Source organism: Quercus suber, unplaced genomic scaffold (assembly GCF_002906115.3).
Source record: "Quercus suber isolate HL8 unplaced genomic scaffold, Cork oak 2.0 scaffold_216, whole genome shotgun sequence".
Lineage (NCBI taxonomy): Eukaryota > Viridiplantae > Streptophyta > Magnoliopsida > Fagales > Fagaceae > Quercus > Quercus suber.
Genome location: NW_027069674.1, coordinates 373,790 through 390,100, shown reverse-complemented (window position 1 = coordinate 390,100; position 16,311 = coordinate 373,790). Strand labels below are relative to the sequence as shown.

The window sequence follows — 16,311 nt, the reverse complement described above, 5'->3', positions numbered from 1 at the left end:
CCCACGGCTTCCAAGGTACTTAGGGCTATGAGGTTGAGTGATGCTCCTGTGTCTACTAGTGCTCTCCTGATTTGGACACCATTTATGGTGGCCATTAGATAGAGAGGCCTGCGGTGGTCTGAATGCTCAACCTCCATGTCTTCATCGGTGAAAGTTATGGCATTGGTTGTCTCCAGGAAAGCTCGACTGGCATGTGATTCTGCTGTGAAACATTCCATTCCTGAGTCTGCTGCTATGGTCATGAGAGATTCCGTAGCCACCCTCCTTGCTTCTGGTCCAAATCCCAGCTGATTGAATAGTGATCTGAACTTGGGATTCTTCTAGAGGGTCTTGACTGTGCTTGGGTGGAAGGATCCTTCTGGCTCTTCCGCTTCTGCCAGGTTCCCATGGATTACCACAGCTGCCACCCCCTTTCCTTTGTGGTTGGGCAGGGGGTTCCTTTGCACTTTTGGTTCCTTCTGGGTGAGTTCCAGGGTTCCTTCTCTTAGCTTCCTGTGAAAAAGCCTGCGGAGAGTCCAGCAATCTTTGGTGGAATGTTTAACATAGTTGTGAATCCTGCAAAACAAAGGATTTTTCCTTTCTTCTTCGGTCGGTGGCCTGGACACAGTGAACGGCCTAACCACTCCATCCCCGATCCATTTGTCGAGGACGTGGTTTAATTCTTCTTTAGTACATGGGATCACCGGTGGTTCCTCGAATGTTTTTCCATCGGGCCTCTTCCTTTTTTCTCCTACTGATGCTGTCATGGCTTGGGACGCTGGCACCCGCTTCGCCCTCATAGTTTGTGCTGTCCTCCTTGTTCTCTGTAGCAGGTCAGCGAACTGTGTGATGCATAAATTTTCGAGGTTGAGTCTGTAATCGAAAAGCATGTTAGAGACACAAGTCTTCACGAGCTCCTTTTCTTCATGGTCCCCATAACAGTCTAAGGACACATCTTCAAATCTTTTGATGAACTGGACAGGATCCTCTCCAGGCCACTGTCTTACCATCTGAAGACTTTGGAATGTGACTTTGTCCTCACCAGGGTAATACTTTGCACAAAACCTTTCCATCATTTCGTCCCAGGTCTTAATGGACCCAGGTCTCAGAGTGGTGTACCAAGTGTATGCTCTGTCCACTAGGGACTTAGCAAACTCTCTTAGACACAGCTCCCGGTCTCCTGCGTAGGGGCCCATGGTGTGGACGAACCTACTCACGTGTTCTACTGCACTTCCACTCCTTCCATCAAAAGGGTGGAACTTTGGTGGCTCATATCCCTTGGGGTATGGCTTGCCGAGGAGTTCTGGTGGGAATGGGGGATCCTGAGAAAATTGCTTGGGGATCCCGAAAAGTTTTCCCCTTTCTTGTTCCAGGAGGGCACTGACATCTGCCAGTGTTAGGTATTGGGGGTTAGTTCCTCCTCCCACTGCTGACCCTCCCTTTGGCTGGGCTCCATCTTGGTTGCCCACGTGGGGGGCATTGTCTCTGACTTCCTGTGTCTTGCCTTCTTTAAGAAGGCGAACTTCTTGTTGCAAATCTTTCAACATCATAGTCATCTGAGCTATAGGGTCTAGCTCCTGTCTTGCATTCCTCTGTTCTGACAAGGCCTCGTGCTCTGCTAGGGGCACCTCGCCTCTTTGTCTGGAGGCCACTTCATTTTCTCCCACGGGCTCAGAGGCCGTGGGTGGCGCATTAGTACCTTTACTGTTCCTTTGTCTTGGAGGCATGTTCTGCGAAGGGATCGCTTCTTCCCCTTTTCTTTACCCAGTCCCCAGTGGAGTCGCCAAAATGTGAGAGTGCTCTTTTTTTTTTTAGCACTGTGGCCCAAGGATCCTGGGCCGTGTGAGAGGTTCTTGGTGGACTGGGATCAATTCTCCGCAGCTAACGGGCTGATTTAAGAATAGATTTGTGCACAGAACAAGCTTCCTACAATTACAAACAACTAAAAAAAAAGTATTTGTATTGAATAACGTTTAACAGTAAAGGAAATGCATAATAAATGAAATATAATGCAAAGAACACGTTAGGGATCCTCTAATTGGTGAGGTATGTTTCATTAGTTTCTTTTAACTGTGATTACAAAGCTCACTAAGACATGATGCAAGGTTCAAATGAGTTCAAAAATTACAGACTTTGATAGCCATTCAAGCTTCAAAGACTTGCAAAGTTTGAATTCGTTGAATCCGAGCGTGTACTGTAGTGGCTGCCTCTGGGATACCAGGAACAGATTCCTCTGTTTTCCCTTTAGTTTAACAGAGTCTCTTCTATATCTTTTTGAGACTTTAGAGAAATAACTTTAAATGTCCTAACGAATGATCTAAGCATCCAGAATTGAATGTCCTATGCTTTTCCTTTCCCCCCTTTTTATAGCACAGCTTCGGGCTCCTAGGGGTACTACCGATTTTTCCTTTTTGCCCTTTGAAGTCGGTTCAGTGCCTGGTTGTTCCAGGATCATGTCGTTTCCTTTTTTCTCATAGTTCCTCTCTTTTTGCTGCGACCGGATGAAAGTCTCCCAGCTAGTTTCCCATTTCCAGATTTTCCCGTTGGTTGTCCTGAGGTGCTTTGGCTTTTTTTTTGCTCCAGCTTTCCCAGTTGTACTTTCCTTGTCTTTTTCTTCAAATGGTTGGAACCAAATCTCCTGCATCTTCGTCTTTTTTCTTTCTTCAAATGAAAGTCTCCCAGCGTGCCTTTTTGTCTTTTTTTTTCTCATCAAATCTGCTTTAATTTCACCTCACGCGTCCGGGGATCCTCTGGCTCTGGTATTGCTTCTGGGCGTCCCGACCCAAGTCTTCCTTCTGGGCTTGCTTTGGCTTGCTGTTTCCTTTATCTGTTTTCTTGGGCCCTTTTCTTCGTGGACCTTTGGATTAGGTCCTCTGGGCTCCTTTCTTTTTCTTTCTTTTCTCCTTCCTTTCCTTTATTGTGAGAGCCCATCCTTTATTCTCTTTCTCTCTCTTTTTTTTTGTGTGAAATGGGCCTAAAGTCTTTTTCATCTCTTTTTTGGGCCTATTTGTGGCTATTTAATTATTTTGCACCTCAACACAGAGCTCCTAATATCTTATCCATTCATTTTTAGAGGAGTGGATTATATTTTACGACGTATCAACGTTTTGTAAAATATTGACTATCACCATTTTGGTATCTATTTAAATTATTGATGATGTGTCATAAGCAATCCACTCATTCCAAAACAAATAGATAAGATTTTAGGAATTCCATGATGAAGTTAGCCTAAGAACTCTGGAGGATCCTAATTCTTTGGTATAGTTAGCGTGTTTGCTGTAAGTGTTCATTAGTTTGAGTTTTAATTGTTAAACGAATTGATGTAATGTTGAATTTTATCAACCATTGTGTTGGCTTTATTCCGTGCAAATTTACTTGTAATTTAGCATTTAGTAACCCTGTATTTAGGTGGGATTCATGTAAGGGTAGTGCGTGAGAGAGTATGAAGAAATGCTCAAGATTGTGCAAGGATGCAAGGACTCGCGGCTGGGACTTGTGGGTGACTTGCGACTGGCAAGCCACCAAACTGCAGCACACGAGTGAAGCGTGCGAGAAGATGAACAGTCTTGCCAGCTGGTGCACTACAGGACAAAAATCCAGCCTGGCCGTTCTGTTATCTCGTGGCTCGAACTCACGACTTAGTCAAGTTGCGAGGCCAAGCCACCAACCAGCCCTATTTGGAAAAAACTGACTCTTCGCATTCCTTTCTCACCTCAGTATAAATACCCCTTATACCTACGAAATGTAGAGAGCTTCCAGAGAGAATTTTGAGAGAGTAACCCTAGAGAAAAGAAAGATTGATTCATCAACAATCTTCACCTAAGAGACTCTTCAAATTCCTCTACTCTCACTCCTTCCATTGACACATCCTTGAGAGGTTCTTGACCAAATCCTTTTCTCACCATACCCACATCTGTAAGAAGGTCTTTTGGTGCTTTGGAAAACAATTAGGAAGGAACCAATGATTATTGGTTGATGCTATGGGCTATAGCGGAATCCGGTAAGCTAAAGAAGAAATAGGTTCGGCGTAATCTCGTTGGAGCAAGAAGCTTGGAGGGCTTAGGTACATTGGGTAGATTAGGCTTGGAGGGTGGCAGAGAGGTTTTATATCGAGAGCTTCGGTTTCCTCTTCAATAACACATCGCCGTGTTGTCTTTGTGTTTGCATCTCTCTTCCTTTAATCTTTGCCTTTTAATTTCTATTGTGGATGTGATTTTAATTGGCTTAGATTGTTTATCAATTCTGATATTAGCTTATGTTCATGTTCCGCACATTAATTGTTTGATTATAAGCTTGAATTGGTAATTTGTATTTTGGGGGTCAAAACGTTCATTGTGTTTTATACACATTTTGAACATTCAATTGAAACAAGAATGCAAATCTTATTAATGGGTTTCAGATATTTCTAGTGAATTTGAATTTTCCACCTCTATAGCTAAGCACTAGGTTGACTACTTGTTTATGGATTGGAAGCATAGCATGGGAAGGGACCTTATCACTAGAATGATAGTCTCAATGTTTTAGGGGGAAGAAATGGGCACCCAAATGCCTGCAAGTAGCAATCGTACAAGGACAAACTGAACAACAATGGAGTGCTATTATATTGACCTTTTGTTAGATCAGGTGCATAGGGGGAATATGATGGGCCATACATTGAAAAAAAAAAGCTTGGATTGATATGCTGACCGTTCAATGCCATTTTGGATCCCCATATGATAAAAAGGTCTTGAAAAGTCACTACACTAATTTGTGGACTCAATTCAATGATGTAAAGAGTCTACTTGATTAGAATGGATTTTCATGGGATGATACTAAACAAATGGTGGTTACCAGTCATCATGTTTGGGATGCTTACGTCAAGGTGCTTTAGTTTTGTTATTGTTTTGATTTGATCTATACCTTTGGTGTCATAGTGAGTGGTGACTTGACATTATATACATGCAGGTTCACCCAGAGGCACAGTTATATAGAAACAAAGCCTTGATAAACTTCAACGATTTGTGCTTGATATATGCACATACAACCGCAGATGGAAGATACTGCCTATCAAGTCATGATATAGACTTTGATGATGACATTCAAGGAGTGAATACTGGTGTGTTTTTATATCCTGTAATGGATCAGCAGAAATGATGCATATGCCATTGGCATTGGAATGCATGCTATTGGGTTTTTTTGCTTAAATTATTGTTTTAAATTGTGATTGATATAGTAATACTATCTAATTCTTTATTATTACTACTATTTTATTCTAGAGAGTATGCATAAAACAAGAGAGTGCCATAAGCAACAACCCCCTCCCCTTTTTTCTCATAGAGTCTATCCAGAGATAGATGGGACTCTAAGAACCCTAGAGTTTAATAAATTTTGAAGTAAAAATGGCCTTTTACTGTCTGTGAAATTTGCTCACTACAATCTCTCTTTTTGCCAATCTTTGGGCAGTGAACCATGGTCTGCTTTCCACAAGAATCAGTAGTGTACTTACTGCTGATTTTGAGCTTAGTCAATCACGACTAAAGTAGTACCTAATGATAAGACTTGTAGACTTGTAGTTGCTGTTGGTTTGCAAACCTTTCTATATTCTGGGAGAAATAAGCACCTTTATTCCCATCCACATAAAAGAGGAAAAGATGTTGCAGAGAAATGAGCACGTTGTGCTTGGCTCTATGAACACTTGATTGAACTGGTCCTGATGGTATATTTTTTGGGAACTGATTGTAATTTATTTCATATCTTACTTCATTTGGTAGCTAGGAACTGGATGTGATAAGATTGATTGAAATTACATATGTTCTATGTTAGCTTATAGTAATGTGTATTCCAAGAAGTATAATCTGTTTTTTATGAATAAAAACTACTTTTACTGATTAGGTGTTGCAATGAATAGCCTTGTAGTGACAAGTAAAGAGCATTCAAAAATAGATTGGACCCAGCCATGGAGTGATATTTTGTCAAGCTTTTGCTAGACCAACTTAAAAAAGGCAATAAGATCTGTAATACATTCAAGAAACATGCATGGAATGATATGCTCACCTTGTTCAATGGAAAATTTGGCTCTAAATATGAAAAGAGTTTCTTTAAACTCTGTTAGAAGAAATTATTGAAATATTATACTAATGTGAAGAATCTACTTGAGGTTAAGAGATTTTCTTGGGATGAAATTCAACAAAAGATATCAGCAGCAGATTATGTATGGGATAATTACATCAAAGTACACTATCATATCTATTTGGTTATTGGTATTCATTTTTACTGTTTTCATGCGTACGATTGCTGATGTAGGCACACCCAGATGCGCATTCGTATCATAGGAAGACCTTGCTAAACTATGGAGATTTGAAATTGATATTTGGAATTGCAATTAGCAACTGACATTGCAGTCATTTATGGCAAGGGAGAAACTTTGAAGATGATATAATACAGATCAAGACGGGTGAGGTTCATTTATTGAATGTGTAGGGGGACCTTTATAGGGAATTTCTAATCTTGAGGACACTCCTCTTCAATTTATTAATATAGTCCTTTTACTAATCGAAATAAAAATGCTGTTTTCGTCTTTATACATGCAACTTGGGATTTATTGATCATCACAATTAGGACTTTGGTTAATATTAGGGTGTCCAGTAGGTCTTTAACCTTCACAAAATGGAATTTTATCATATATGTTTAATTATAGAGATTTGTATACTGTATGACAGTTTTTTTTTTTTTTTCTTGATGTTTGTTATCCTTAAATGGAAGTTTATTTATAGGTTCTAGTTTTTTCATTACATGCTTGTCAGGCATGCTCATTCATTAAGATCCATGAGATTTTAACTCATAATATTCTCTAAAATTTTCTCTTAGGGTTGGGACAATTTACTGGCTGTGGGTATTGTTCTGTAGTCTGTACCCATCTTATTGCTATCAATTATGTTGTTTGAATTATATGAATTACTGTTTGTCAATTGATGGCAAGTATAATGTGCTTCTAGCATATATTTATGTTTAAAATTCTGAATGTTTTGATTGAATGAAAAGTTATCTATAGCCCTCATAAATCAGTAATTTTTACCTTTCTTGTAGTTGAAGAAAAGGAGGGCCGTACCTCTTCTGATAGCGAATGTCTAGGAACAAATTGGACATCAACAATGGATCGTTACCTCATTGAATTGTTACAAGATCAGGTGCTTAAGGGAATAAAATTGGTCATGGATTTGTGTCCGAGTCATGGATTGAGATGGTTAGACTGTTCAATGCAAAATTTGAATCTCACCATGACAAAGATGGTCTGAGGAATAGATACAAACATTTGAGGGGACAATATCAATGATATAAAGGTTCTTCTTGACCAGAGTGGTGTTTCTTGGGATGAACAGGAGAAATGGTAACTGCTGAGGATCATGTCTAGGATTCTTATACCAAGGTGAATTGCCATTTATTCTTTCTTGTATCCTTTAGATATTTGTAGTTTTTCTTATGTTGCTTATGTATAAAATATGTAGGTGCATCCTGATGCTTAGACATATAGAAATAAATCTGTTCCCAGCTATCACAAATTATGTGTTATATATGGTGAAGAAATTTGTAATGGAAGATACAGCATTTCGACGTGCAATGCAGATCTTGATAGCGAAGACCCAGATTTGAGGATTGGAAGGTTTCTTGTTTCAGCTACAAGAGCTTCCCAAATAATTTAAGGAAGTTATTATCTGCTTATTTATTGTCTTATTTTCTTTGTTGTGTTCTTAACCTACTATATTAGTGAACTTCAGTGCATTATTTCCTTTTCTTTCATTGCTATCCTAATTCTGATGACATAGAACCCATACAATTATCATTCTAAATATTTCTACATGGTTTTTGACTGGCGTTGATGATGCTGATCTATCTAACTTTGGCTAAAACAAGAGTGTTACCCCAGCGTTTAATTAAAAAAAAGAAGTAAAAGTTGTATCATTGAACTTATCATCTTTGGAATACATATTTCTTATTGCATTAATTAACAAAATCTTTGGTTTGTAATAGGGGATGATATCCATTACTATGCAAACAATGGTTGTTTTACAACAGATTGGACACCTTCAATGGACCGTCATCTCATAGATGTAATGCTAGAGGAAGTGCATAACAGCATAAGGGGAAGAAGACTGATTAGACTTTCAACAATCAAGCATGGATAGATATGTTTATGTTGTTCAAGGAACGATTCTCATTACAACCTGACCAAGATTTTCTGAAAAGTCATTATAGAAATTTGGAAAAGCAGTACTTTGATATGAAAAATCTTCTTGAACAGAGACGATTTTCATCGGATGAAACACAGCAAATGGTCACAGTTTTTGATGATGTTTGGGATGCATATGTCAAGGTGCTTTGTCAACTTATTTTGGTCTTAAATGTCTGTTTGAGTATACATAGATATTGGCTAAGACTTTGTTTATGTAGGAACACCCAGATGCAAAACCATACTGAATCATGACAATGACAAAATTATAATGATTTGTGCTTGATTTATGGAAATTATAATGAATGGTGTAATCAAGAGTGTCAAGATCAAGGATGTAATGGTGTTGGTGGGATTTTGGTTTGACAAGCTTATAAACGATCTCAGCATTTGCTTTTTTTTTTCCCCTCTTCAAGTACTTGGTCTTTAGTCAATGAGCAATTAGATATATGCGTTCAATGCGTCTAGATATATATTCCTGTGCTATTTCATAGATCATTGATTGCAAAAGCATTTTGTCATGAAGATGTGTTAAAATGCTTTCTTGAACCAATGGAAAACAACCGAAAGAAAACAAGTCCCTGTTGCCTCTAATATGAAACATAGTGATCATTGAAGTCAAAAGAAGATTTTTGTTTTGTTTTGTTTTTTGTTTTTTCAAATTAGCAAATAAAGATTACTTTTCCCCATATTTATGTTCTTATAGAATTTTCTAAAGGTACCAGACTTAATAATAGCTATTACCGAGGAACTGATTGGACACCATTGATGGATTGATATTTTATTGATCTAATGTTAGAGCAAGTTTGCAATGGAAGTATGGTTGATCAAAAATTCAACAAGCTAGCTTGGACTGATATAATTGCAAATTTTAGTACAGAATTTGGGTCTCAGCATGACAAAGATGTCCTAAAAAGTCGTTTTATGAATTTGAGGAAGCGGTTCAATGATATGAAAACTCTTCTTGTCCAGAGTGGTTTTACTTGGAATGAAATGCAACAAATGCTACGTGCTGAAGATGATGTTTGGGATGCTTATGTTAAGGTGATATTTTCTTCTGAATTACCGTTACATAAATATTCTTTTGGGTCATGCTAACGAGTGCCCTTAGGACACTGGTTAAGAATCCATTTTAAGAAAGTTTTGACATCACTTTTATGAGAAATGAAAAAAGTTGTCAAAACATTAATTGTTTTTTTTCTTTTCTCATAAAAACTTTCTTTAACTGGATTCTTAACCAGTGCCCTAAGGGCACTCGTTAGCATTTCCCTATTCTTTTTGGTCCCAGCAACTAATGGATAGTTTTTGTAGCTACATCCTGATGCACGAACATACCGCAATAGAACTCTACCAAATTTCAAATATTTGTTTTTGATTTATGGAAATGACAACATTGAGCAAAGACAAAATTACTCTGGTCACCCTATGGATTTTGAGGACTGTGAGCTGGAAGTAAATATTGGTCTCTCTCTCCCTCCCCTTTTGCAATATTACCTTTAGGTAGACAATATTGGTACAATCAGTTAAGGACTCCTCATAAAATTCATATTAGAGGAAGACCATCTGAAAACTGGACTAGCATGTTTAATTTACAAGTGCAATAGTTGTCAATTTGCTAGTATAATTAACATAAATAATTTGTCAGTTTTTGTGTTGTTATAAGTATTAATTTATTGCTAACCATACATTTAAAAAAAAAATTATGCTAGTACAATGCTTGACTTAGATTTCCTGAAAGTTTGATGTAATAGAACTGAAATTTGCCCATTTCAAGTAATGTTTGAAGCTATTAATTTTGTTAAACAGTAACACTATTATGTTGTTGTTATTGTTATTATTATTATTTTTGGGTACTGTATGCCTCTAGAATAAATCCTCTCATGTAATGACAGTTATTTTTAAAGTTGTAGGTGAAGAGGATTACCAGTGCCCTGCTAATAATGACCCTTTGAGGAAAAATTGGACAAGGGAAATGGACTGTTGTTTTATTGACCTTATGTTAGAACAGTTGCACAGAGGGATAATAAGATCGGTAAAAAAATTGGATTTGAAAGAGTATACGGACGTCACAGATATCCTCAATCATAATGGCTTTGCTTGGGATGAAATTCGCCAAACAATGACAGCTGACGATGATGTTTGGGAAGCTTATATCAAGGTGCTATTTTTTCTCATTCGTAAATGATACAAACTCATGGGTAGAACTTATCTTTGAAAACTCACTTGCAAGAGTATGGTGCCCAAGAGCTTATAAACACATAATTAAGCTTATACTTAATCCATGTGGGACACTAGGATCATAACTGTAATGTTGCTAGGATAAAGGATTTCCTCCTTTTGTCTCTTTTGGTTTTCACTAAGGCTCTGTTTGACAATTTCCTATCTTAAGCCCAATTTCTCCCTGACTTTGTCTCCAATATGGGGAGAAAACTCCCTCTTCACAAAAAGTGGGCCTAGGGAGAAAATAATTCTCCTCTATTTTCTATTCCTCCGACCAAACACACACAAGTAATTCTTTCCCCCTTTTTCCATCCCTCTTGTTTTCACTCCAACCAAACGGACTCTAAAGAGCACTTAGCATGCCACAATATGGTAAACGTGTGTGCGTGTGTGCACACACATTGTTTCTTTCTTTCCCCCTTGAGATGAAATGATTAATACAACTTCATGAAGTAAACTATATGTTGGTGCCTAATGTTGTAGGGTGCATAACATAATCTTATTGACAGTTGAACATTGAACTTTATAATTTTGAGCAGCTTTCATTTAAAAATGATATTTGCAGGAGCATCCAGATGCAGTTACATACAGAGATAAGATCTTGGATGATTATTGTGATTTGTGCTTGATTTATGATAATGAAAGTCAGAATAGTAGATCAAGTTATTTCAAGTTTTCAACATAAAAATGGAGATCAACAATAACTCCCTGGGGATGGGGATTGGCAATATAATTGGAGATAGAGTTTGAATATCTTATCTAAGAAGAAGGCGAAAATCTGCTTCTTTGTCAACCTCATCATGTATCCAAAAAGTTCAGAGAACCATTAAGAAAGAGACACAAAAGGCGGTTAGAGGGGAAGCCATGTTTAGTAAAAACATATTTGGGTACTTTAGGAAGACAAAGACTACAGCTCAATAAAATGTATAGTTGCAGCACTTCAAACCGTAACATGGATGATGAGATCTTCTTGGAGGTTTGTGAACTTTTAGAAGATGAAAGAAAGGCTACGATGTTGGTGGCCATGGATGTCACAGTACGGAGGAAGTGGTTACTAAAAAAGCTTCAACGGTAGCATCTATTTTTCTTATTAATGTCAGATATAATTTTGGTTTTTTAAAATGTTTTTTCTTTTTTTTTTAATTTTGTGTGTGTGTGTGTGTGTGTGGAGTTTTTCCAATGTAAATCAGATCTGATATTAATGTAAAGGCATTTTTCAATGCAATATCTGGTATGATTTCGTTGTTGAAATTGAAAAAAAAAAGAAAAAAAAAGAATTGAATTTGTTTTTGCTGGGCAGCCCTGCACATGATGATGGTTGATTGTTGCTGGATTTATGGTTGATTGCCTTGAATGTTGATGAAAAAAATTCTCAATCGATATTTGTCCCCCAAAAAAGAAAAAAGAAAAGAAAAAAGAGAAGTGCTACTTTTCACAATATTTTCACAACAAATTATAGGTGGTTAGTTATTATTGATTATAATTTGAATCTATTACTAAAATTATTTTTTTGCCCCACTAATTACAACATGTAACAACCAGCCACTTAAAATTTGTTATAAAAATATTGAGGACATAACATTTCTCAAAAAGAATAGATTGAACCTCGTGTGTTGCATGTCTTATATATATATATAGACTCATCACACTCGTTTTGCGTTTGCAATAATGCTTTTTTTTTTATTTTTTATTTTAGGTTTAGTGGAAAAGAAATGCTATGTTTACAAGATTTTTACAAGAAGTTATTTTTAATTTATATTTTTCTTATAATTAGAGTTGTATATAATCTAATAAAGAAGGTTAATTATGTTTACCAAAAAAAAAAAAAAAAAAAGAAGAAGGCTAATTTAGTTATTTTAATATATATTGTAGGGTCTCAATTTGTGGCCTAAGCCCAAAAGGTGTGGATTATGAGCCCAAAGAGCCCAAAACAATGAATTTGTAGAGAGTGGGTGAAAGAGCTAGACTGAGTGATCTGAGTAAGGTCTCATGCAAACTACAAAGGATTAACAAGTGTAAAACACAGGTAAAGTTCAAGTAAATTGATGTTCGAAGAGATAGATTAGTGTTTGAAAGACCAATACAAATATCAGAGCTACGGTAACTCTTCTCTTTTCTCTCCCCTTCCTAATTTCCGATCCCCCTATTATGGGAGATCTTTTACATTTATATAGTTAGACTATCTTGATCGTCCATTTGTTTTCATCTAAACGTTCACTTGAGTACACATCCCATCAGATATCTTCGTCGGTTCTCCATGAGTGGCGGTAGTTGAGATTGCACTGTTCGGAGGTCTTCTCCACATTAATGTGGCCAGAAAAGATGCTGTAGTGCATTAAATGCGGTGGTAGCAGTTTTTCTTTTAGATATTTCTCCTTCTTATCATCTCCATACGTGCCCGAAGTTTATCCTTATCATTAGAATCGCTAGAATATCACTCAAACCTCCTAGGTACTTGCTTGACCGATGCTCTTTATATCCGAGGAGAATACGCTCTTCGGACTGATGATGACCTTTGGACCATACTTCTTGATCATTTCCAGGTATCTCTCCACATGGAATCCTTCTTAGTCATTTTCTTCTCTTCGGACACCCATAATCTTCAAATAGGGCCCTAGGCCCAATACATAATGTTGGGCTTTCACCCCCCCCCCCCCACACACACACACACACATATATATATATATATATTTTTTTTTTTTTTTGAATTTGTGCATATATTAATTGTAGAAAAAAAATATTCTGAAAAACAACAATTTTTATGGTCGTTTGACATGTAATGATATGAACTCAATGCTATTATGCCTTGGTTGGTGTGGTTAAATTTTGAACTATGAATTAAAATTATGGTGGGAGTCTCAAATGTATTTTTTGACTCTCTCAATTTGAAATAAATTCATTTTGTCGTTTAGATTAAATATGACAAATGTAAAGGTAGCTGTGGTTGTATTAGTAGTTTTAAATATGCAGGTTTTTTTTTTTTTTTGGGGTGAAAAAACATATAAATCTCATATTAGAATAAGTAAAAAATTATGACACTAAACACAAAAAAAAAAAAAAAAAAAAAAACTTTCATATGCGCATGTGATGAGGCTCAACCATGGGGTGTGATGAGGCTTTTTTTTTTTTTTTTTTTTTTAATATGCAATTTTTGTGAAAAAACATATAATATCATCCATTTTTTCGTTTGGATTGTAAGTAAATTTTGAAGTTTTCTCTCTCTTTTGAAGGTTAATAATTTTAATTCAGGATTGTTGCATTTTTCAATCATAAAAATACCTAAGCATGTGATGAGATTTATGTACTTAAAATTTATTTCACTTATATCATTTCAATGCTATTTTGGTGCATGTGATGAGATTTATATACTTAAAATTTATTTCACCTATATCATTTCAACGATGTTTTGGTGTTCATTTTTTGGAGCTAGCCCTATGAAATTTTTGGTTGTATCAATATTTTGCAAATGCATAATATTAGTGGACAAACTTATAAGTCTCAAATTGGATTAAATATTTTAAATTACAATCACAAAATATCTAGGAATGTGATGAGTGTTATGCGTTTGTGGATGACATATTTTTTTATCACACCCCTAGGTATTTTGTGATTGGAAAACATAGTAATTCCAAATTATAATGGATTATTAACCTTTACCAAAAAAATAGAAGAGCCACTAAGCAATTTATAAATGGATAAAGCAATTTAAAAATTAATAAGAAAGTGACACTATTTTGTAAGCAATTTTTTAGTGGGCGTTAAAATTGTATTTTTACCATATTGTCCTTTAGTTTTGCCCCCTACTTAAACGTAGGTTGTAGAGGAATTTTGAAACAAAAAAATCGGGTCAAAACAGAGGAAACCCATTTTTTTTAGTAGCATATATAATGTTTAATAATAAGATAAAGATAGTATTCGATTTTTTAGGATTTTGATAAAAGTTTGAAAGCCTAAAACTTAGGAACTCTTTTAAAAATGGTAAATTACTCTTTTTAATCGGATTGTGTTTTTAAATATAAAATTAAATAGGTTGAAACTCTCTCAAAAGAATTTAAAATTATTGAACTAAAAGATATAGGTATTTTATAGAGTTTAAGAATTTGGCTTACATCCATTACTTTTTTTAATTAGAAAACATATTATATATTTTTTAATATATTAAAGAAAATTGACAAACCGAATGGGTGACCAAAACTGGCCAAATTTGTTTCAAATTTTCAGTTTAAATTTTTAAAAAACTGAAATTGATAGGTTTGACTTTTTTTTTTTTTTGGGAGAAACTTGCATCTGAATTAAATTACTGAAATCAGCCAAAATCGGCTAAAAGTACATCCTTGACTTGTGGTGGAACATCTTCCATCCACACAGAGAACTCATCAACATGTCTCACAAATTTTGCTAAAGAATGAGCTACAGAGTTACCCGATCTGCAGGTATGAGAAAAGGAAATACAATTGCATAAATGTAAATAGTGCTTAATAGAGGAAATTAAATGGCCAAAAGAAGAAAAGGATTCCTCCTCCTTTCTTAAGGTTGAGATGACTACCTCAGAATCTCCCTCGACAATAAAAGAGGATAGGTTGAGATCCATTGCTAGTATGATGGCTCGGACAGCTGCTAATGCTTCCACTTCATTACTATAGTTAAAACATATACAGTAAGTATATGTTGCCTTAGTTGTTAACAAGCCTGCCACACGTGTTTTTTCCAATTCCTGTCCAGGTTCAAACCTTCAGAACAACTCTCTTTTTTCATTTTTAATTTCTATTATCAAAATGACGTCGTTTGTGTTTTATTTAAAACTACACGTCAAAACCCTATCCTCTCCTCATTCGGCAGCTCATCCCCATTCCCCTCAAGTGTTTTCCTTCTCTCCTCCTTGACTCATCCCTTATCTATTTCTCTCTCCATCTTCATCTCTTATAGATGAGAGGCTATTAGAGAAATTACCTTTTTGTTTGTCCACAATAGCCCATTTTGTATGGTGCTTAGAAACTTCCAACATTTATTTTAGATTTCACACGGAAACTTCAATGAAAAAGCATCGGAGAAGAAAGCGAAAATCTGCTCCTTCGTCAACCTCAGCATGTATCCAAAGAGTTAGGAGAACCATCAAGAAAGAGACACAAGAGGCAGTCGAGGGGAAGCCATGTGTAGTAAAAACATATTTGGGTACTGAGGAAGACAAAGACTACAGCTCAATAGAATGTATAGCTGCAGCACTTCAAACCGTTCCTGACATGGATGATGAGATCTTCTTGGAGGCTTGTGAACTTTTAGAAGATGAGAGAGAGGCCAAGATGTTCGTGGCCATGGATGTCACAGCACGGAGGAAGTGGTTATTGAAAAAGCTTCGACGGTAGCATCTATTTTTCTTGATAATGTCAGATATAATTTTGGTACTTTTTTACTGGGGAGTTTTTCCAATGTAAACCAGATCCTATATTAATGTAAAGGCATTTTTCAATGCAATTTCCTTATAAGAATTTAAGCACAAATTAAATTTTCATTATTTTTGAAAATTTTCTTTGATTTTTTTATAATTTATATATTGTGTTGGTTTAAATGAATTTTTTTCTCAAGCTTTTAAAGGATGAACTTTAGATAAGATGTTCAACTTATATATGCCAAGCATTGACTCTAAGCCCTGTACATGGAACAAATCGAGATAAGAAACTAAGAATATGGTCTATTTTGGTTGGCCTTAGCTTGATTTGTCTAGACATTAATTTTCTCTCTTGTCAAAAATTCAACTTATTTTAGATTGAAGTTTTCTTGATTATTACTTGTATACAAAATTACAAGATCATTAAATTGGAATAGATCCCTTACTTACCTAACCAATTGGAATAGAATGAAATTTCTTTCCATCCACACTAAACGTTGTGTACACTCCAAATTTTTTC

At 36.0% G+C, this 16,311-nt stretch overlaps 2 protein-coding genes and 1 long non-coding RNA gene across 7 annotated transcripts in view; all 3 read left to right on the top strand.

The window, feature by feature from the left end:
* The window catches only part of LOC136070176 (uncharacterized), a 56,067-nt gene extending 48,755 nt beyond the window's left edge, over window positions 1-7,312 (top strand). The window contains exons 2-4 of one of the 2 annotated variants that reach the window (XR_010631469.1): window positions 4,924-5,074; window positions 6,262-6,412; window positions 7,045-7,312. This is a non-coding gene — a long non-coding RNA (uncharacterized LOC136070176). The remainder of the gene's footprint in view (window positions 1-4,923; window positions 5,075-6,261; window positions 6,413-7,044) is intronic. The other variant, XR_010631470.1, reaches the window with a different exon arrangement.
* LOC112025857 (disease resistance protein RPV1-like) overlaps window positions 1-16,311 on the top strand; it is a 102,091-nt gene that overhangs the window by 17,597 nt on the left and 68,183 nt on the right. The window lies entirely within an intron of this gene.
* Window positions 8,144-15,768, top strand: LOC112039044 (uncharacterized). The gene is made up of 5 exons (XM_065779753.1): window positions 8,144-8,329; window positions 9,080-9,229; window positions 10,053-10,343; window positions 10,971-11,077; window positions 15,420-15,768. The coding sequence occupies exons 1-5, from the start codon at window positions 8,144-8,146 to the stop codon at window positions 15,766-15,768; spliced, it is 1,083 nt and encodes a 360-aa protein (XP_065635825.1).

Excerpts from the sequence above, each read along its gene's own strand:
- LOC112039044 (XM_065779753.1), top strand. The coding sequence starts at position 8,144 with ATGTTTATGTTGTTCAAGGAACGATTCTCATTACAACCTGACCAAGAT. Across the intron at positions 8,330-9,079 it reads TTTGGGATGCATATGTCAAG|CATGACAAAGATGTCCTAAA; the intron begins GTGCTTTGTCAA and ends TTTGGGTCTCAG. Across the intron at positions 9,230-10,052 it reads TTTGGGATGCTTATGTTAAG|AATAAATCCTCTCATGTAAT; the intron begins GTGATATTTTCT and ends GTATGCCTCTAG.